Source organism: Saccopteryx leptura, chromosome 7 (genome assembly GCF_036850995.1).
Source record: "Saccopteryx leptura isolate mSacLep1 chromosome 7, mSacLep1_pri_phased_curated, whole genome shotgun sequence".
In the NCBI taxonomy this organism is placed as follows: Eukaryota; Metazoa; Chordata; class Mammalia; order Chiroptera; family Emballonuridae; genus Saccopteryx; species Saccopteryx leptura.
This window is the reverse complement of record NC_089509.1, coordinates 97,841,685-97,865,351: the sequence shown is the minus strand read 5'-3', so window position 1 is coordinate 97,865,351 and position 23,667 is coordinate 97,841,685. Positions and strand designations below refer to the sequence as shown.

The 23,667-nt window shown below is 40.6% G+C and overlaps 1 protein-coding gene across 5 annotated transcripts in view; it reads left to right on the top strand.

The window, feature by feature from the left end:
- The first annotated feature begins 836 nt into the window (after nucleotides 1–836).
- ERBB4 (erb-b2 receptor tyrosine kinase 4) overlaps nucleotides 837–23,667 on the top strand; it is a 1,119,996-nt gene continuing 1,097,165 nt past the window's right edge. For all 5 annotated transcript variants that reach the window (XM_066346729.1, XM_066346728.1, XM_066346726.1 and 2 more), the window contains exon 1: nucleotides 837–1,548. In XM_066346729.1, coding sequence (XP_066202826.1) covers nucleotides 1,467–1,548 — 82 coding nt within the window. In that variant the 5' untranslated portion in view covers nucleotides 837–1,466. The remainder of the gene's footprint in view (nucleotides 1,549–23,667) is intronic.

Here is a 23,667-nt window from a genome sequence, read left to right as displayed (position 1 = left end):
GGTCTGGAGCAATTTCTGGTCCTTTATGACCAAATTTGTACCTTTGGACAAGAATCTGTTTAATGAGAACTCCAAACCAAGTTGTCCTAGAGACCAAGGGAAGGTGAACCATAAAGCTGAAAATTCAAAGGATGTAGTTCTACAAATGTGGACTTGTAGTTTGACTCAGTGTAGGTCTGTTTGGGAGTGTGGGAATGGTGGGGGTGGGGGGCGGAAGACAGGTGATACCCCAGGGACTACCTAATCTGCAGAGGCTATCAGATACTGAACCAGCTTTTCAACTCATTTCTGACTGTGGAGCATGATGAGGGACAGAGAACTGTGGAGTCTTTATGCCTGAAGTCACGTATTATTATTTTTTTAATACTTCTAGCGAAAGTCTAGTCTTTGGATGAGCACCCAGGGGCAATGGGAAAACGGTGAATTTCTTTTTATTAAAAAAAAAAAATCTTTTCTGTAAGCACCCCTCTAATGGCCAGGCACTCCGCGGGCCAGCTGTCTCAACCCTCTGTTTCATTCACTCTGTGGCCTCGGGTGAGCCCTTTAAATACAGCTTCCCCCGCCCACACGACCACGCTCCCGCGCCCTGACAGGTGTTTTCCCAACTCCTGAGCCCGACGATTTTGGAGAGTGGCTCAGCCAATAAGATTTCCCTCTGTGGGAGGGGGCGGGAGGAAAGGCGTGGCTAGTGGGTCGGAGCGGGGCGGGGTTTGCGCCGCTGAGCAGAGCCAGCCCGGTTGCGTGGAGGCTTGTTTTATCCGCCCCCCCTCCACTTTTTTTTTTTTTTTTTTTTCCTTCTCCGGGAGTCTTATTAATTTCTCCGTGGGGCTGCAGCTGGAGACTGCGGAGCGTTGGAAATAACGCTTGGAGCTTTAATTACCGCAGCCGCTGGACAAGTGTGAGCAAAGCTGGCAGGAAAAAGGACTGGATAGAGGGAGAAGCAGCAAGAAGCTTCCTCCTCCCCACTTTCTTCCCAATTTGGATTGGAGGTGCAAGGAAACTAAACAGGGAGCCGAACATAGCCCTGCTGGGGCGAGAGGCCGGAAACCTACCGCCTCTTTGCAATCAACTTTTTTTTGGAAACCCTTTTTTCCCCTTCCTTTTCATTGTTGCCCGACCAGTGAGAAAGAGAGAAAGTGAGCAGGGAAGGAGAGCGAGAACGATCACACGGGGAAATAAATAGCTGCACAGTCCAGCCAGGAGCCGCACGTTCACACACTCGAGCACCCGCTCAGACACGCACCCACACTCAAGCGTCCACTCTCCCCAGCCTCGGGTCCTCGGCCCTGAACCCGCAATCGCCGACTTGGTCGCCTGCGCTCGGAGCCGGTGCACCGCGCGCGCGACGCGCCAGTCTCCTTCGCGCCCCCACGCGCGCCTGGCTGACGGATCTTCTCCGCGTGCCCGAAAGGGGATATGCCATTTGGACATGTAACTGTCAGCACGGGATCTGAGACTTCCAAAAAATGAAGCTGGCGGCAGGACTGTGCGTCTGGGTGAGCCTTCTGGTGGCTGCGGGAAGCGTCCAGCCCAGCGCTTCTCAGTCAGGTGGGTCGTGGTTCTTTCTCGCGCACCAGTTGTCGGACCTGCTACGGCCCGCTTGGCTGCATGGGTGGCTTCCTCGTCCCCCTTAGCCCAACCTGACATCCGCTGGTCCTCAGGAGAGGAGGGACCACTCCACCTGATCCTCTTCCTGGGGCTCTTGGTCGCCTCTCATTCTGTCCCCAAACTTACCCTCAGTGTGTGCATGTGTTTTATTTATCGTGAAAAAAAAACCACTCTGCACCTCTCTCTCTTTTCTTTCCTTAAGCCCCCCCCCCTTTTTTTTGTTTCTCGCGCGTTTTGTGTGAAACCTGAGCGGAATCCCTTCTGTGATCCCCGCGCCTGTGTTGCGGGACAAGGGAGACCCAAACCCCGAATCAGAGGAGACGCTCCTTCCCGCGTCTGGGCCCCCGAGGGCAGAAGCTTGGGAGAAGCGCGCACCGCTCGGGCCACGGGAGGACTGGGGTCCTGGGGCGGTGCCAGCTGGACCCTTCTGTGCGGAGGGCTCCGGAGAGTGGGGCTTCGAAAACGGGCTTGGCACCTGTGCGTGCCGCCGGCGGCCACTGCGCCTCCAGTCGCCCGAGCCTTGCCGGACCAGACCCGACTTGAGCCCAGCCCGGGCAGCTGCAGCTGCGGGCGGGCGCGCCCCGGCCCGGGGGCCTGGAACTCCGGGCCCAGGAGGCCGGCGTCCCGGAGCCCTCGCCCGATTGACTTGAAGGGAAGCTTGCTTGCCGGCCTGACATCCCTTTTTATTTTTTCACCCCTAAAAAAAAAAAAAAAAAGAGGTTGACATACGTGAGTCGGGAGCCCTGCCTTCCCGTCGGTTGCTGGGTTTGGCTCCAGGAAGAGTTCTTCCTGTAGTTAAACTTGCTATTGGCCGGAGTCCCTCCAACTTCTCTGTTTACTGCCCAGCGGCTGCCGAGCCGACCTGTCGCGCGAATTGATTGAACCCGAGGCGGCGCGGCTGGCTGGGTGTGCGGCCCCTGTTGGTGGAGAGCTTGAGCCCCAGCTACCTGGACAGGCGAAAGGCTAAGTGACCCCCGAGAGGCAGCGCGGCGGGGCTGGCGCGCCGCGGCAGGCAGGGCTAATGACAGCACCTGCCGAGCTGCTCAAAGTTTCTGACGCTTGAGTTTCCTGGGGTTGAAAGTGGGAGAGAGACGCACTGAATAGAATCGGTGTCTGACGCGGCCAAGGGGGGCCCTTTTGGAGAGCCGGAGATATTTCCGGAACCATCCAGGGCTGCTCCCGGGAGCGTGGGAGGCAGCCACAGGAGATAAAAAAGCCCCCGGGAGTGGCGCTAGATAGGGAGAGCTCTAGGCCGGGGAGGGTGTCCTTCTGACCTCACCGAGAAAACAGCGCGCTGTAGTTTTCCCGCTCCGCCCCCGCCCCCGCCGCCGCCGCCTCCTCCTCCTCCTCCTCCTCCTTGTCTTGCCTAATAAATAACAAGTTATAATCATAGAGCCTTTCAGAATGACCTTCGAATGGCACACTGTGCGCCGTTTGTCCTGGTCGTTCGCACTCTCCCAGTTACTCTGGAATTCTTCATGCATACCAGGTCCCGCGCTCCAGCCACCTCCGGAATTACGCCAGCACGGACTGGAGATTCCAAGCGGCCTCTTGGATACATCCCTTTTTATCTCCCTGTCCACTCCGAGCCCCTTCATATTTCCCCTCAATGGGCTGATTATGCACATGGACCCATTCAAAAGCAGTTGCGACCAACGTGCAGGCTTAGCGGAGAGGAATTTCTCGGAGACGACCCACTGGGGGCTGTCTGGTTCGGATTCAGCCGCTGGGGGACCCGGCTCCGAGTCCGCAGCAATTCGGTATTAACTGTGCGGCTTGGGGTTGAGCTATGCCGAAAAGCCCTTTTCAGAATTTCTGCGAGGAATGTAATCCAAATTAGTTCTGCAGCTGGTCTCTTCTCGCTTCTCCCCCCCCCCTCCGCCCCCCGCGAATTGTCAGACCCACAAGTGAGCCCATTTAGAACGCAAGGATTAGCGTGCCATTGTTGGTCCGTGTGTGACTCTGTACTTGAAATTCTGGGGACACAAAGGCGAGCCTCACTTGTTCGAAACACAAAGTGATCTAGATGAAAGGGCCGCACAAAGAAAAGCTGTCGGGTGCATCCCTGATATAATTGCAACACGCAGGCTAAGGTGATCCACTGGAAACTGTAAATGCCCCTGGGGACCTCTTTTTTTCATCCTACCCCACCCTTCACTCTGCCGCACCTGGCTGGGAAAGTTCGGCTGGCTTTAATGTAGTGTGCTGTTAACACCAAGTTACTGTCTGGGATGTGGGTGAAGAGCTGTGTGTGTCTGCGGCTGTGTCTGTGCGGCTGTATGTTTCCAAGTAAATATTGCATCTCCCCTCTCGTGGTTAGCAGTCAGTAGCAGTTTGGAGGAGTTTGTTTTGGTCCAAATGAGAAATTAAGTGCGGATAAGTAAACTAAGCTGCCAGAGGGCGACAAGATGTTGAGTGAATTGCTTTTAGATGAAACAAATTAAGGAAACGAGGGAAGACAATCTGCTTCTCGTATTATTAGACACGCTTGGAGTTCAGGGGAAAGTGGCATATTTTTGAAATGCTAATTTCTTAAGAAGCAGAAGGAATGCACCTTATTTACTGCTCTATGTGAATAGAATAAAAATAGGGGAGGGGCAATGATTCTCTTGTATAGATTTAAGATATTTCTTAAAATAATTTCAACTGAACAGGACCTTTATTTTTTTTCTCCTTTTTAGAGCTTGGGGAAAAATGAGCTTTAGAGAAGGCGATTATTGTTATTATTATTATTATTATTATTTGGTAATTATGAAGGACTTTGCCTCATTCTCAGTGATTCATTTTATCAGGAAATATAGCCAAGGGCCGGTTATATGACTACTTGTCTTTACTACTAAAATAAATAATTCCAAAATTTCTGTCTTTCTGGAATGATTGAAAAATAAAATCACCTTTGTATTGAAATGAACTATCCAGTGGTATTGATGATAGTCTTCCACACGGTAACAGAAGGGTGCTGAACAAGTGGAGTTCCCATGTCTTATTTGCAAGTAACTTAGTCCTGCTTTTCATTCTATAAAAGAACATACGTTTTCTTACATATTTTAAAGTTATATCTCCAAACTTAGGGGTTGTTTTTACATGTGAGAAGAAAAAGGTTAATAAAACTTCATTAGATATTAAAAGAGAGGTTAAATATATTTTTTTAAAAAGTCAATCTTTTTTGCTACATGTGTTTGCTATAAGCACACCCATAGATACACTGTTTCTTTTTTTCTTTTAATTTTGAACATCTTAGATAGGTAAAAGGGGTCTTTGTAGAAGGTATTGTTTTTTTTCTCAAAATGCTTTTTAATAAATTGTTACCTATTAGTATTACTGCACATCGCCTGAAAACACTAATATGAACTGTTGTGAAAAAAATTGAAGGACTCTTGGTTGTGTCATGGTTCCTGTTTTCTGATTTTCTTCTTAAATGTAACCATTTTTATTTTAATCATGCATGCATCAAAAGTCAATTTTTTTTTTGAAAATCAAGGCACTTACTGCTTTCTATATATTTTTCATTTAGTCAATGGAAATGTGTCTTAATTAAGAAATTACATTAGAATATTTACCAGAGCATGTGCTGCATGGAAGATTTACATTTTTTTTTCTTTTTCCTCTAACCTGAATACAGTAAGTTTGCAGTGGTTGAATTTTAGAGTTTGCATTCATTTGTGGGGAAATCATATTTCCTTCTTAAAGTGGTTTCAGATATTTAGTATTCATGAGCCTTTAGACCCTTTGGTTCTTAGATAGAAGTACTATTTATCATCTGTCTTATGCATTCACCCTTTCCATTACTGTAGATTCTCTTTTAACATCTTATTGTTTATTGCATTTACACACGTGAGTATATATTTTCCCCTTCACCACTAAGCATATTCCTTTTTGTGGGTGTATTTCCCAGCCACCTGCCACTCAGCCACTGCGGGAGTCCTTTGAGCCAGTTTTCATTCTTTCTTTCTGATAAATCTGATATGACTGGTTGGCTGGACAATTGCAAGCCATTCCATTGCTCGGATTTATTCCTGAAAGAAAATAAAAAGGCATCGATCCAAGATCACAAGCACACCTCTGACTCCAAGGCCCAATCTTCCTATAGAGATGTATATACCATTTTCCTTCTCTTTCTCCTTTTTTTTCTCCTCTTGACCAAGGAAGGAAGGTAAACCACTGCCATTAAAATTTTTTAAAAAATGCTAGTGATGCAAGCAATCCCCAATATTTTTTCTTAAATATTGTGAAGCTTGTTGATTAGAGCCATCTTGAGATTAATGACTATATAAGGTATACTTTTGAGACAAAAAATTGCATTAGGGCGCCTTAGACATTGCAACGCTTTAAAATGATATCATTTTCATATTATTCCAAGTCAGTTATTAAGAAAATTCAACATATATTAACAATAGCTACAAGTGTTTGCTTTATTTTAGTGTTCTGCTGCTGTTAGATCTCCATGTGTAATTTACAAGTGCCTAAAACACTTAACACATAAATAAAACAAATGCAAAAAAAAGATGTTGCCTGCAAACTTGTTGGCCCTTGCTGTTTGAGTTCATACTTTTTGAGAGGTACAGTTTTATGGAGATGTTAATACTTACATTGAAATGAGCTTATATTTGTTCAAGCCCACAGCAATTCTACAAAAATTAATTGTCAAGTGTACCCCATTGTTATCTTTTTTTAGTGATCTACAGAGTATGTTGTGCAGGCCAGAATTTAATCATATGATAAACTTTTCTCCAGGTTATATCATTTTAAAAATGATCTACTATATTACATTTGGCCATATGGAACCAGATTGCATCTTTTCTCTAAGACTCATTGTCTAAATAATTATAAATATTGGGTAGATGGAGTTCAACCCTAACATTTCATGCTTTCTAATATAGGTATTGACTGGAGTTTACAGTGCATATAATGAATGATAATTTCTTAATTTTTTTTATAGTGACAAGATCCTAAATCAATGTTTCTTAAAACCATAGCTCTTCTGCATAATTAGAATGAGATCTGAAGTGCTTATTTTGTGGGTTTGACACAGGGCATAACTAGGTGTTTTAAATCAGGATATATGATATATATATTGGGGGGATATTTTCTCTGAACAACTCCCTCCATGTCTTTGTGACTCGGCTGCGTACTCTGGAGGGACATGCACGTCGTGTTCTTTCTGTTCCTCCTCTGTTTTCTGAAAAAATGTCTTTAATGTCTTCTGTGCTATTAAGGAATATTCCAGCAGCAAGCGAATATATATATAGATATTTAAAGGATGTACACGTAAGTTATTGAATATAATGGAAAGTTTTTATAAGACCATCTCTGTGACAATGGCACCTGTCTAAATGAGATAAAGAGGTTCTTAACTCTAAAGAATTCATATTTGAGGCCATTTCCCCCAAATATTACTTGGCAGAACTGCTGTGTGGTCTCTTCAGATTTCACTGTATATGACTTCTCTCTTTCTGAGTTGTTGAGAATTCTGACATGTTTATTAAAGAAATTGAGCTATTTTCCAATGCTTTCATCAGCGCTTTAAACCCACTTTCTTGTTTTTGGATTTGACACTTAGATGAGTGCTATTTGTACTAAGTTTTCAAGAGGGAAGAGAACTGCCTCACATTTATGACAAAGAGGTAAAATATATGAAAATATATGAAAAGCACTAATTCTAAAGTGCTTTTTCGAACAATGTGGTAATTGTTTTATAGTTATTTTCTTTTTGAATAAGCGATGATTCTGCCAGCCTGTTGCTTTTGCACAACTCCAGGGGGCAGCAGCCACATAGAATCTAATGAGAAAGGTGCGTGCCTGAGCGGTGGGTAGTGCAGCCGCCGCCCTGCTGCTCTGTGATGCTACAGAGCAAAGCACCAGAATAAAAGTTAGGAGAATTGGATTCTGGTCTTCCAGTCTTTTCTTATGTGATCTTTGGTTAGACTTCTTGCTCTGTGTCTCAATTCTTTCATCTCTATTAGTGAAACTAAAAGTGACACCGAAACAATTAACCTTATTACAAAAAAATATTTAGAACAAAGGATGTTTAGACTTTTAAGAAAAAGAAATCCATCGGTTTTCAATTATGTTTGTAAGTGGGCCTCTTTTTGATTTTTTTCAAGGGAATTCATTTGTGTGGCCCTAGTATCTAAACAAGGTACCCGGGGCAGGGGGGAAGCTGCTTTTGTTACAACTGCAGTGAGAAGCCACTTTGTGCCCCAGTTGCCTCCCACTCTTCCCTTGCTTCTCTGTGCTGGCCTGGAAGAAGTCTGGCATTATTTAGGGACCACATATTGGTCCTCTCAGTGTGTAACTGGGGCGACTGGGAGCACAGGGAAGTTGGGTGGTGTAAATTAGTTGGCATCTCTTGAAACCCCTATCACTTATTTTGAACAAACATAAAAGTACTTGAAAAGTTGCAGACACTTAAAAAAATAAACAGATACAAGGCTGTGTTGTTTTTTACAAGTGAATTGCAAGACTGAAATGAAAACAAATGGGTTGGAACCATGGGCCTAATTATCAAGCTGTGAAGTTCTTTTCAAGGGGAAGACTGTGAGATGGATCATCAACATCTTTATCTTTAGGAACTAATCGTTGATTGCATTTATAATTTGCAGCTCGTTGAGAATAAAGAAATAAGGCACCTTTGTTAAGACAGTTCTGTAAGAGGCTCTGTTTACTAAGCAGGGTTTCTTCTGACATAGCATGTTGACCCTAAAAGTCAGATAAGGGCTGCCACACTAGTTTTTGTGTATAACGGCACCTTCAACAATTTCTTTTATGTGACTTTAAAGATGACCAAACAGTAGAGAATGGTTACTTCCTCATTTGTTATTAAGTGATATGTGTGCTCAAACAAAATGAACGGTTTCTTCATTTGTTATTAAGTGATATGTGTGCTCAAACAAAATGAACGGTTTCTTCATTTGTTATTAAGTGATATGTGTGCTCAAACAAAATGGACTATAAAGGCTAACCCCTGGACTTCTCATCACCAGTTAGTTGATAAGGACCATTTATCAGCAAACCAATGGGAACACTTCAGACTTGTTCACCCAGTCCTTGGAGCCAAGTTATTTTTTTTTTTTACACTGTCTTTGTTGGGTCCTCTTTTTTTTTTTTCTTTTTTTCTTTTCAGGCCTCTCCTAAGATCACAGTTGTATTCTTTGCAGAAGTACGTAAGTTAAGCTTGAACTACTAAGACTTTATACATTTATGTCTAGTGCACGTTTGCCTCCCTCTTGTTGGCTTCTGCAAGATGCTTCCTCTGGGCCTCCTGAGTTTGCCATGTTATTATTATTATTATTATTATTATTATTATTATTATTGTATTTTTTCTGAAGCTGGAAACGGGGAGAGACAGTCAGACTCTCGCATGCGCCGGACCGGGATCCACCCGGCACGCCCACCAGGGGCGACGCTCTGCCCACCAGGGGGCGATGCTCTGCCCCTCCGGGGCGTTGCTCTGTCGTGACCAGAGCCACTCCAGCGCCTGGGGCAGAGGCCAAGGAGCCATCCCCAGCGCCCCGGCCATCTTTGCTACAATGGAGCCTTGACATAAGCTTAACACTCTCTGGTTGTGTCTGCTGACTTTCTTAAGCACCAGAGCTTTTCAGTCATGGTCTGCATTCTCAGGGGAAGGAGGTTTGATACTTGTTCAGCCAGGGAGAGTTACTTCCTGTTAGGGGTTTGAGATGAGTGAGGACCTGGTAACATTAACATAGATACCATGTAACTTCCCGGGCAACATCATTAAACCTCTCCCTTGAGGGGTAGAGGTAGGTTACCATCATTGTTAATCATGTTATTGCCCTTGTTGTAGAGAGTTTCGAAGCATGCTAAACATCAGTAGGAATCTGTAAGACTTAGTGTCTGAATTCAGAGTTGAAATACTAGGAATCAAGCTGTGTGAATGTGTGTGTGTGTTTTTGTTGTGCATATATATTTCATTTGGAACATTGTCCGAAGGTGTTTAAAGAGAAGAAAATGAATGGTGTGTGTGATAAACACTAGTTTGTTTGTTTTCCAAAAAGCTTAGACTTGCAAATAATCACTTTGACCTACTACATCTTTATTACTCTTTTGACTTTTACTTATGTCTGATGCCATATGCATCTGGGATAGGTGGACATCCAGGTTTTAAGCCTTAGGATACAAGTAGGGATCCTAAGTCTGCCTTCAAAAGATGCATTTGCTGGACTTCTGTTGTCTTTCTGAGGATATCTCATGTCTGGTTAGGACTGAGAAAGATGGCCATGGATGATCTAGTTTCTGAGACTGTATCTAATATAGTTATACTTTGAGTAATAAGTTGTGCAAACCTGTATTTCAGGATAGATCCCTCCCACTAGCACAGGGCTGCCTAATTGAGGTCATTGGTGGTAGTGAATATTTTGCTTTACATGAACTCTCCTTTTACTAAAATTACTTTTGTCATCATTTTCTATTCTTCCCTGTAGGCTTAGGCAATATGAATTTGTTTCTGTAGGGACCAATGAAAATAAAAAAGAAATAAACAATAGTATTTCTTAAAGACACACACCTTTAGTTTTAGAAGTTCCTTTGTCTGATCATTTTACTTAGAATCAGAGCAGATAAACAAATTTTTGTTTTTCTAATAGAAATTTGATTGCATGGCTTATTAACATCAATTTCCTACATTTTTATTGACTCATCCAGTCCTTAGAACCTCAGAGCAGGGCTATTTTGTGAGATCCGTTTTATTGGTTCCCTTGTTCAATGCCCTCTTCCCTCCAAGACTTCTTTTCTCATTTCCAGATGACCATTTCTAATGTAATACATTTTATCATACTTGATTCTACTTAGAAGCCTTCAAATGGATTCCCCTTATAAAATCCAAAGCCTTTTAAAATAGTCTTCAGTTTCCCTTTTAATTCAGTCTTGTTTCTTACCAGGTAATCTAAGAACCAGGCTTACCTAGTCAGTATTCCATGACTGGACCTTGCTTCTTGTCTTTGCCTTCGCTGACCCCTTACCCCTGGGATTCATGGTTCACTGAGTGCCTCTGCCTATCTCAAATGTTGAATCTTTTCAGTCCTACATTAAATCATACCTCATAATTAACCTTCCTTTGCCGACTGCCCTGCACTATAAATAATCCTTATCTATACCACGTACCTGGAGTTTAATCTCAAACCATACTGTACTTTTAACTTTTTAAAACCAAGAGTTTGTACTCCTTGCAGAGATTAATGTGGTGCCACATACATAGTAAGCTCTTTAAAAGTAATTTTAAATGAAAGAATAACATACATTTACTGAAACATTTTTAAGCTTATTCAAAGATGGTTATTTTTTTGTAATTAAACCATCTAGTGCACAAAGTAAGCTGTTCTAAAAACATAGTTATAGAATTCTTTAATAATAGACATTAGGCATGTTTACCCTGGGAATTTCTTTAGTTGCTTTCTCAAGCTTCCAAGGGTATTTCTTTCAATGGAGGGTTTCCAAGAGTATATCACTTGTCCCCATTCCCATTTTTAGAGCCTGCTCATAATATGGTACAAAGTATTTCTGTTAGTTTTATTTTTGGTGAGTTAAATATATGTGACTATCATACTTAAACATGTGTTTTGTACTCCACTATTTTTATGTGGCTATTATATTGTGATTTAAATCTCCCATTAAAATTTTTTTTTAAATTAAGTTCATTGGGCTAATGTTGTTTAATAGCATTATATAAATTTTAGAGGTACAGCTTTATAATACATCTTCTATATATTCCACTGTGCGCTCACCACGCAATCAGTGTAAACCAGTATGCATGAACTGACCCATCACTGTATTCCAGGATCATGTGAGGAACGGGGAGAACATATAAGAAACTCAAGATGCCAACTTTTCCCTTTCTTTTAAGGATGGTTAGAGGAGTCTAATAAAGCACAATACAATGTATATGTATGTATGTTACTAAGTAATTTTCCAAACTCTTGGGAGGAATATATGCCTCCAGAGAAATGCTAATAGTATTTTATGAATAAAAAATAAGTTCCAATTGAATGTGGCATTTTCTGTTCCTAGATATATGTGATAATACAGCTTTCTTGTAACCAGTATCTCTCAGTAGCTTCAAGGAGACAACTAGACATATGCCTACCATTTCAAAAGGATCATACAGAGAAAGCCCTTGCAAAATAACTGAACTGAGAGGTGACTGGGGTTCTCTTGGCTTCTCTTTTACATATTTATTCTGCATTCTGACAATTGGTGACATGCTGATAGTATTTATAGAGCCAGCTTCTGCCAGTGAACATGATCTTCCAGACATTTCTTCTCAGGTTACTGGGTTCTGAGAAACTGCACCTTTCCAAGTCACTGTAGTACCCCACTAGTATCTTAATTTATCATGGCCTGGAAGAGTTAATGAATCTTTCAAACTTCCCTAACCATCTGCAGAGTAGTCACCTAATGAGAGACCTGGGCAATAGAGACATTCAGACCTCTGTCTGAAATTCCTTTAGAACCTTCTGATTGCTTTTCTTTTAAGAGGACCCGAGAAGGGAGTTTGACTCAGGAACTCTTGTTCTGTCTTTGTAGATAAGGAAATAGGGACATAAAGAAGAGGTATGCATGGGCGAAGCCTGACTTGTATACCGGTCTGGTCCACGTCGCCTGTCTGCCCCGCCCTGAGAGCCAGCTGGCTCTGCCTTCTCTGCGCAGCTACTTGGACGCCTCTGGCAGCCACAGAGCTCCAGATGCCTCTCAGAAGCGCGGCCCCACTCTACCTGCCCTGCTGTGCGACGCATGGATGCTCAGCACACCAAATCCTCCCGCCGTCAGGTCAACAGCTCTTTTTGCTTTTTCTGGAGCCATGTGAATTAGCTTGTCCAATGTATCTGTCATTGAAGGAGTCTTCCTTGAGGTTGCTCTGTAGTCCTCCTCCTCGGCTGTATTCCCCAGAGTTCTTTCCTTGTATGGTGTATGTTATGGAAACAGTGAGATAAGCCTTGTCCTTTTGGGGACATTTGGAAGCCGCGACATTTTCAAGTCTTTGAGAAATGGACACTGTTCACAAAAATTAGGGATCAGGGAACATGCAGACACTCCAGTACTTTCAGCCTTTTGTGTAGTGTGTTTTCACCAATGAAATAAAAGTTGTTTTGCATCCCATTTGCATAATCGAACTTTCTTTGACTTGTTTGCTTTTCTGATGTTCCTGTTTAATAAAAAAAAATCAAATGCTTTTTTTTATTGCTTTATATTTATTTTGAAATATCCCCTAATTTTTGTAAGCAGTATATTATAGAAATTGGGAAACAAGCAATACAGAAATGGAAATAGAAATTAAGTACAGGACCTGGGGAGGCACCAGTGCAAGAGAGGGGCTCAGAAGCTGAAGCTTGTAAAAACAACAACAAAAAGTTATCAGAAGTCTGCTTACATTTGAAAATTATACATTTTCAGAAGTAATAGTATTCCCTTTCACTGGGGATTTTGGGTAATTATAATTTTTAATTGTTTTTTTCTACTGGATGAAGTTACAGTCCACTGTTGATATAAACCAATGCACTGCTTCGAGGAAAAAATTTTCATATGCAGTAAAATAATACTATAAAACACTTCCATGTAGCTTTGTATATAATAATGTACTACATAAGATAATTTTCAGATTTTCTCTCTACAAACATGATTAATGCAGACATATATCTATTTTCTTGACATCATGTTTTAAAAATAGGTAATATAATAATATCTCTTATGCAATTGTATAGTTTGTGTGTGATTTAAAAGAATTTCGCCAATTTGGGTATACAGGCAGTCCTCGGCTTACGAATGAGATAGGTTCTGTACGTTTGTTAAGTTGAATATGTATGTAAGTGGGAATAGATACATTTAATAATTAAATGCAACTTAGATGTTTGTCTTAACATAGTATTTATTTTCACCTTTATGTGCATACAAATACTTAAACATTTTCAAATAAAACCTTAAATGATCTTGGATGATGCGGAAGATGATGGACTTGTTGGAGAGGATGGATCTGGTGTTAGGGAGTCAGGTTTTGATTTTGCTGCTGGAGTCAGCGTCCTGAAGTCAGCATCAAGGAGGCTTGTACTGAGTTTTTCTTTTTCTTATAAATGGCCCTTGAGCATCTCGGGCCTTCAGTCACTGTCCGTAGATGTTGGTGAATCTCTCTCTCTGTCAGGATCTTGCTTTTCTCTCATTGCCATTCCTGCTTCAACGAGATAAAAAGCACTGGCTAACTGTTTTGTAGAAAACTTTTTCAGTTCTGGAGTTTCTAGGTCTGTTTTCCTCCCTAAAGGCTGTCATCTGCTGCTCTAGTTCCATAAAGTCTTCATTGGCAAGTTCTTTTCCATGGGAGTCGAGTAACTCTGTGATGTCATTTTCGCTGATGCCCAACTGCAGTTGATTATAATAGCCCTTATGGCACTCCATTGTATGTTAAGTTGGATATTTGTAACTCAGGACCTACTGTTTAAAAGCTATGCAGTATTTGTAAGGTCCTACCCTTTGAAATATAGCACTTTTAATTTTAATTAGTTGTTATTTAGCACAGATAAAAATCTCTTTGACTTTTATCATCTGGCTATGTTAAATGTGACCATTTTAACTACAATAAACATTATTACTAGATGTGAATAAAATAATGCATCTAAATTAACAGCAGTACTCTCAGCACCAATATTTATTCATATTTAACGATTATATTAGCACATTTAAGTAATAATAAAAGGATAAGTATTTCAAGTCACAATGTTACTGTGTAAAAAAACATCCAACTAAACAGTTAATAATATTTCCCAGTTGTTTTAACTTCAGATTTAGCAGGGCCACTGTCCCTGGTGATATATCGAAATCTCTAAAAGTGTACTTGGAATTTATAGAAACTGAAGTGATTGGTATTCAGATATAATTCTTTAGTGGCCTTTTTCTTTTCTTTCTTTTTTTTTAAGTACAGGATAAAATTTGAAAGTATAAAAAGCTTTGAGATAAATTGAAATAGACAAAACATTTTATGCAACTGTTGGTGAAAGGGACATTCATTATTTTTTCTGTACTTACTCTATTGCTTATGGCCAGAATTAGCACACCATGAGCCAGAGAAAGAGATAAGACGAATAGAATGGCATGCAGCTAATTTTGTTGAGCAAATTTAGATCTGATACATGCTATTTCACTCCTCAAACTGACTCAGTCACTCTTGAAAGGTGCAGACGAAGTTGATCTCCCACAGTTTAACAGCTTTCACTCAATATTTATAGGCTATATAAAAATACATTTCTGTAAGTACCATATTTCTCCCTGGCAGGATGAGCACTGTGAAGTGAGATTTATTAATGAGAAAAGGAAAACAAAAACATTTCAATTATTCCAAGTCTGCAGAAAATAAAATATGTCAAAACATTCAAAATACCTCTTTAATTTGGGTTTTTGATATTAAAGAATATAGAGAGTAGAAAAGCAAATCCTGGAAGGGAGGGGGGAGGGCCTAGGAGGAGGGGGGAAGGGGATGTTGAGGGGAACACGGGGGTGGGCGGAATGTATTTGGTAGGACACTAGAATCTATATAAACACAATAAATTAAAATCAATTAAAAAAGAAAAAAATAGAATTTTGATTACTTGTAAGTGAATCGAAAGTCCTGTTATTCTGTGGTAATTTGTAGTTTGAAGCTGGTGCAGATTCAGATGGATACTTTGGACCTCTGGGAACCAGCCATTCAGTGGATGTGTAAGTCAGTCAATAGGGTGGGATCCACTGCAATTATCAGAAGTAGCTATAAAACAAAGCAAAAAGACCTAAAGCTTAGACCTTGGCCTTTGTGAAAAAATGCCATTATTCAAAATAAATGTTTGAGAAATTTCTAAATGAGGCTAACTGTATATAAAAAAAGATCACACTTGATGGAGATATGATTCTAAAAAATCCAGGAATTTGTACAATAACATCCATATTTGGGCATATATCAAGGAACATTCCTGAAAGCATAGCGAATTATAAGGTAACTGAAAAGTTATAACCTTTTAAAAAAAATTTTTTTAAGTGAGAGAAGGGGAGATAGTGAGACAGACTCCCACATTCACCCTGACTGGGAAATCAAGCTATCCTCAGTGCTGGAGCCAATGTTCAAACCAGCTGACCGCTGACTGCAAGAGGGGAAGAGGGAGAGAAGGGGAAGAGAGAGGGGGCGAGAAGCAGATGCTCGCTTCTTACGTGTGCCCTGGCGGGGAATTGAACCTGGGACATTTATACCTCAGACCTACGTTTTATCACCTGAGCCACTGGCCAGGGCTGAAAAGTTATAACCTTATATCTACCTGAGCTTTGTCATGGCTCAAGTCTACATTCTCCACAATCAAGCTCACTATAGAGAATAACTCTCATGTTCATGAATTGTTCATCTCATCATATTTCCAGTGGTTATTTCAAGGTTAATTTTTTTTCAGCCACTTTTCTCTTGATTAAAGTTCATCGTAATTGTATATATGCTGATATATAGTACATGGAGGTTTTAAACTAATGACATCTTTGATTTTATACCAAGTCAGGATCAAATGCTTTTCAATGCTTTCTACTCAAATGTATGAAAAAATAACTTCAGTGTTTGTATTTGATTTCTGTTAAGAATGTAGAGACTTTTGTTTGACATTTTCAAAATCCTGTAAACACTTGCGTTAAGGGTACGAGAAGCAAAGTATATTCTGTTACCAGGACTGATATTCAAGACCTGTGTTTCACCCTGGCCGGTTGGCTCAGTGGTAGAGCGTCGGCCTGGCGTGCAGAAGTCCCGGGTTCGATTCCCGGCCAGGGCACACAGGAGAAGCGCCCATTTGCTTCTCCACCCCTCCCCCTTTCCTTCCTCTCTCTCTCTCTCTCTCTCTCTCTCTCTCTCTCTCTCTTCCCCTCCCGCTGCCGAGGCTCCATTGGAGCAAAGATAGCCCGGGCGCTGGGGATGGCTCCTTGGCCTCTGTCCCAGGCGCTGGAGTGGCTCTGGTCGCAACAGAAGGACGCCCCGGAGGGGCAGAGCATCGCCCCCTGGTGGGCAGAGCGTCGCCCTCTGGTGGGCGTGCCGGGTGGATCCCGGTCGGGTGCATGCGGGAGTCTGTCTGACTGTCTCTCCCCGTTTCCAGCTTCAGAAAAATACAAAAAAAAAAAAAAAAAAAAAAAGACCTGTGTTTCTTACAATTTTACTGATTGTTAAAATATTGAAATACATTCTCATCTGATTGGCTTCCCCACATCCCTCCCTGGCTTCCTCAGACTTCTGCAGATCACACAACTAAAAAATCACTGCCGGGCATGGGACTGGACCTTCAGATATCTGTTTTGGCATATGCTGTGATCCATTCTGATGCATCTTTGCCATTATAGTCATTACATGAAAAATCTTTCCATATTTTAAAGTAAGAGGACTATGAGTAGTAATATACTAACTTAGCCACAATTGTTAGTGTGAAGAAGGCATGTTTCTAAGTTTTGTGTCACAGCATAAGTGCTTTTTTATTTGAATTGAGTTTTGAAAAGAGATGGTTTAAAAACGAGATAGGCAGAGTGTTTGGCTCACGGACTGAATTAGTCTAGGAGAAAAGTCACATGAGTGAGGCAGGCCTAAGGACGTCAGTGAAGCAGATGGTATGAATTCTCTTGCAAGTAGGTGTGGATAACTGGTGGGTCATATGTCTTTTAATTGATCCACTGAGGAATCACATTTGAATTTGTGGTTGACATAATATGTGTGGTAATAACTATGTTATCTGCTTACATTTTTAATCAGAATGAATAGTTATCTGGCAAGGTGTCAGCTGTCCCACATGTATGTGTTAAGTCACATAAAATGTGGGACTGTCCCTTGAAAGCCCATACTCTTTCCATTTGTGGCAGATAAGGAGAAGAAAACATCTGATACGAAACTTTTCTTTACACGATTAAAATGTAATATATTGTGTAGAAGTTGAGTTATCGGTTTGTGATACTTTCGCTAACTTAGATTTGTGATTTTCTTTTTGCAAAAGACACTACTACATTACACCAGAGTAGTGGAGCACCACTTCATTTGAAGAATGATTAAGGAGAAGTAGATGCCAAGCATGAAAAAGAGGAGGCTCGGGAAAGGGACATGATAGCTATCTTCAAAAGTTGAAGGATTGTTACATACAAGAGGGATTAGCACTGTTCTGTGTAGCCTTGGAGAACAGAAACATTAGCAGCTGTTTGAAATTGTAAGGCATCAGATTTCGGTTGAACCCTATCAAGGAGTTTCTCACAGTTAGAGCTTTCCAAAGTTGGACTGCTCTGTCCTAGGAGGTAGTGAGTTCCTTCATGTGTGGAGTGGTAGGCTCTGATCTAACCTCTTCTGTAATTATAAGGAATGAATGAGGCAGCTGCGGAACAGCTGGTCAGTGGTGTTGGGGATGGGGATTGGGTTCCATGACTTCTGAGGGCCCTTCCTACCCTGAGAGTGTGTCACAAGCACACCATGGCCAAATATACTTTCCTGGGCTCCAAAAACCAGAGGCATGGAACATAACCTCCATGTCCCTGTGGCTAGGATTCCTGCACATCATACATTCCTTTTCACCATCATACCTTCTCTTTCTAGATCAGGGGATTTTGGAAGGATCTCTTTAAGATTTCTTTGAACAGAAAAAATTTGTTCTCATTTCTCTTTTCTCCACTGTCTTTATGTTAGACGATTATACGCTAATCTAATGTACTGTTACAAATAACTTATTCTTAATTTTAAAAACCAGATAACATGTAATAAAAATATACAAGCTTAAAATATATACAGGGTGGGGAAAAGGTAGGTTTACAATTGTTTGCATGGAAAATAATACCATAGTTAATAAATAATACGGGAATAAGATCTGTGTTTCACACACTCACAACTGTAAATGTACTTTTGCCACACCCTGTATATTTCATTGTGCTCTGGGGTTATGAGAGTTGGTCTAACACAACGGGGAAGTTTTTAAGCAGGTGGGGACATGGAGCAGGAAATTAGAAATCTAGGTTTCTGGTTGTGAGTGGAGGGTAAATGGTAGCAAAATAGCTAAAGAGGAGTTCTTTATTGAGGGAACTGAAAGTCAAAAGGGTACAAAAAGATGAAGGCATATCCGTATGTCTCACTTAGTTACAAATAAAGAAGCTCTTTGTTAGTTAGCTTTGGACATATTTTATTTCAAGGCCTTTGACATTTCCATCTCTTTTATTACCTCTTTTTTTATATATACTGTAAGACACACTAAATACAATGTTTTGCTTATTTTGTGTGCAGCTATTTTTTTAAACATTATTTTAGGCTCTTGTGGCATGAAAACTACAGCTCTATCATTCATATATATGATCTGCAAGTCTTTCTGATTTCCCAGCTCTCCTCACTGTCTACAGTCTGTATCCATTTTCATGCATCCTCTGCCCCGGGCACTGTAACTGTGTGGGGGCTTTCATGTATTACTCCAGTTGTTTCCTAACACCCCAGTGGTCAGTGATGCTAACTCCCTTGTATAGGTAAGGACACTGAGACTCCGAATTATATAATTGGCCAAGACTACAGAGCCACTTCCCAGCAGAGGCAGTATTCTAATAATCCACCTGGGTATTTTGAGGTACACTTTAGATGCTGGTTATCTATCTTGACAGAGACCGTGAGTGAAGACAGCCCACTCAACAAAAAGTTAAGTCTTTCTCCAGCTTCTGTCTAGCCTTAGTCCTCTTCATTCCCCGTTTGTCTCAGCTTCTGAATACCTGCCTCTGTCTCACTTCTGTTTAGATTATTCTGAGCTCTTCTCTCTCTACATTTTTGCTGCTGCTGTCCTCTGAATTTCTTTACTTGGATACACCAGTGTCTTCAACTCAATTGGCTCAACATTTTACTTTTCTCTTTTCGCAACTTTATGTGCTTTTCTTATCTTAATTGGTATTTACACTTCTATAAAAACACAAACTAACTCTTCATTTGGTAAAAAGCTGAGAAATCATAGCATCTAACATTTATGAAAGGCCTGCTGTGTTAGGAAGTACGATAAGCACACTAAGATACAGTACTCACCTAATCTTTACAGCTTGAATACTGCTGCCCCATTCCACAGGTGAGGAAACAGAAGCTTAGAGAAATTATTTTACCAAACCGCACATGCCTGTGCAAGTGGCAGATTAGGGAAGCCCAATATCCTATTAATTTTACATCATCCAAATATCAATATTTTATATATGGAAATTAACTAAAAGCTCTAAGAAGGATATCAACAGTATAGATTAAGTTCCTTAACTACTTTATGCCATTAACAATTATTTTATTTGTTGTCCACAATAATTATTAATATCCAGGTATATTTCTGAATATGCCAAACTTAGAAACAGGTTTATGTATATTAAAATATATGCAAATTTTCTTTGGTCATATTAGCATTTAAGTACACTATGATACTTTGATTAGAGTAACCAGTTTAGTCACTTTTTAAAATGGATAATATTAAGTAAAATATTGCAAAAGTTGAAGTAGAGGTTAAGTAGAGTGACTTAAGAATTAAATAGTCCAGGTTTAATTTATAAACATGTTAAAAGATGGGTTAATTACTTAATCTTTTTAAGCCTCAATTTTTAAATCTAAAACTGGGATCTAAGACAAATAAGAACTTTATGGTAGTGGCGATTAAGTGAGAAGGTATATATGAAACAGTGTCAAATCACATAGTAAGTGCTTTAGAAATGTTAATAATGTTTACTATAGCATTATTATTATTAGCACGATAGCTAAGGAAGTTAAAAAGCAAAAAAAAGAAGCGTCATAAATTTAAAGTTACAAAATGTTAAATATGAGAAGACCATGGACATTCTTTTTCTCATAATTTGAACTTAAGTCGTGTCCTGTGTTTATAAACAGAGAAGACAATCTTGGTGTGTACAGTTGCTATCTGTACGGACTGGCGCAGGCACTATCAGTAGGCTCCTGAGAGAGAACTAGGCACTCTCTGAAGGACAGTTTCTCAAATCACTTTTCCTTCTTATTCTCTTTTTATAGTTTTAGTATTTTAAGAAAGGGGGGACTTAGAGAGAGAGTTTTGTTCCAAAGATTTATGTTTACTTGGCAAAATCAAACCTTTGTCTTTTCATTCTTATTGTTTTATAAAATGCCTTCAAGAGAAAATGGTTTTTAATCAAATGTGTGAGATAACATTTTTATGTCACATTTTATAGGCATTTAAACTTTTCAAGATAGGGCACAACTAATATAATGTGTGACTGAATGTATTTTTGGGAAGTATTTTTGCATCTAGAGCAAAATCTTTAGAAGCTGTACACGAATACTGAACAGATTTTTCCACGTGGAAAATAATCTAAAAATTGTTGCATTTATTTATTTATTCGTTTATTTATTTATTTATTTATGTTTTAGTGGAAGAGTAAGGGAGAAGGGGGGAGAGAGAGAGTTGAGAGAAAGAGAGAAACAGGAACATCAATCTGTTCCTGTATGTGCCCTGACGGGATTGAACCAGCAACCTCTGCACTTCGGGACGGTGCTCTAACTAACTGAGCTATCTGGCCAGGGCAAAATTGTTGCAGTTTCTAAATGCTTTCCCTATCTCATGGTTTTTACACAATATTTATATAACTAAAGGATCAGGTAAAGGCGACATGTCCTCAAAAAGTGTTTAATTCTCAGCGCCATGTCAGTAGTGCTCACCTATCGATGAGCATTGGAACACACCTCAGAGCTGTGCATGTTTAAGAATAGTGTTAATATTGGGAAGGCTGATTTTTGCTCTTCTAAAGTTAACTGCTTGCTTTCTTGCAACACCTCAAACTTCCTATAGATAGTGAGTTAGATCAATAAAATCCAGTTTTTCTCCAATTTGCAAATCTGGAAAATTTCAAGGATGCTGTGAATTGCCCTTTTGAGGCTTAATACATACATAAATAAATAATGTTTGAAGAAGATTTGAAAGGCCTGGCCCCTTGGCTCAGTGGCAGAGTGTCAGCCCAGAGTGTGGCTGTCCCGTGGTTGGTTCTTGGTCAGGGCACACTGGAGAAGCAGCCATCTGCTTCTGCCCTCCACCCCTTTCATTCTGTCTCATTCTGTCTCATTCTCTCTCACTCTCTCTTCCTCTTAGGCAGCCATAGCTCGATTGGTTCAAGCGCATCTTCCCAGGCACTGTGGAGGGCTCTGTGCAGCCTCTGCCTCAGGCACTAAAAATAGCTCTGTATGGAGCATGGTCCCTGGCAGGTGGGGCATTAGCCCCAGACGGGGTTGCCTGGTGGATCCCAGTGGGGGCCCATGCGGAAGTCTGTCTCTCTGTCTCCCCTCCTCTCACTTGGAAAAGAAGGAAAATAAATAAGATTTGGGTTGTTATCTTTAGATTGAGAGGTAGGTAGATATTTACTTCACAAGCTCCATCACGTGTTACTATCTTCTTTAGCTTAAAGGTGGTTCTTAGGAATAATAATGGGCAGTGGAGATGTGTGACTAGGTTTCTATCAAAGTTTCTGGAACAAACTATGAGTTATGGCCTTGAAATAACCACATTGTAGCAGTTGAATTACTAAAAATTTTAGATGTGAGGAAATTAAAAAATGATTATCACCTGCCAACACCTTTTTAAATTTTAAATGAATTTTTTTAGATGCAGGCATTGACTGTGTTGCTCTGTTGCAGCCAGAGCCATTCTAGCGTCTGAGGGGAGGCCATGGAGCCATCCTCAGCGCCTGGCCCAACTTTGCTCCCATGGAGCCTTGGCTGCGGGAGGGGAAGAGAGAGATAGAAAGAAAGGGGGGAAGGATGGAGAAGCAGATGGGCACCTCTCCTGTGTGCCCTGGCTGGGAATTGAACCCAGGACATCCACACGCCAGGCCTACGCTCTACTGCTGAGCCAATCGGCCAGGGCCTGACATTCTCTTTAACCTTTGGTTGATCACAAGTTTGGAGGACGAAAGTGTTATCTGCACACCTGAATACAAAGACATTTACAAAAATATTTACCCATGAAGGTGTCCTGATACACATATTTCAAATGAAGATGCCCTGAACAGATTAGACTTCCTGAATGCATTCTATAAATGACAATAGTTGTTACTATGGTAACCTTTACCAGGTACTGGGTGGTATAATTTGCATTAGTCCTCTTCTACAATGAGGGTGGTGAGGTAATGGAAATTAAAGTAATTAACATTCAAGGCTTGAGTTTAAAGAAAGGCGATATGCTGAGTTTATGAGAAAAGCAGGGATATTGAACAGGGTAAATTATTCTGCTAGAGACAAAATGACCACCACATAACATCCTGCTGGTCTCTCCTTCCTTTATCTCCCTCCATGCTGGCTTTTGTTTTAGGTCCAGTTGTTCTCCACCCCTGAGTGGTTCTAATTACATCCATGAATCAGGAACCAACTCATTCCGTTCTTACAGTGCCGTCTTCATCTTTCACTGCCTGTCAATATCCTACTTAACAACCAGCCTAGAGAGTGCCTTTCCCATTAGAAAGGAACAATTTCTATCAGTTTTGATACCAATTTTGACTTTAAAGTACAATGGTGTTTGTTAGGGTTTATGTGTTTATGAATTAAAAGCCTGCCCCAACCCCTGCCACCAAATATCAAAGCAGTTTTCCTTTTTTTCCTACTTGTACATTTGGAGGAATTTGTCACTATTCCTGTCACTTGTTTCCTTCAGTATCGATTTGATACGTAGTCTTAATCTGTGTGTAGTTAATCTGTATTTTTAACTCTTATTTTATTTCACGTTATTTTGTACCCTTCTCTAGTTTTTGCAAATGTACTAAAGTGGGTTGTCTCTGGAAATATCTGTCTGAAATGAATAAAGCTTAAAAGTAGAAAATTATTGATTTTTAAAAAATGAATTATTTTCCTCCGACTTCAGTGAGGCCATTTCCAGTAGCCATTTTATTTACCCTTTATCTTTTCATGCAATAGCTTTAATGTCTCCAGGGCCACTATCACCATCAATATATCCCAGAAAGAGATGACGATGATTTACAATTTTTCTAAAGAGTTAGGAAGTTGTGAGCATTGTTTGATCAATTTTTGGTGTATCGATATTACGTAAAACTGTACATTATTATTTAAATCAAAATTCT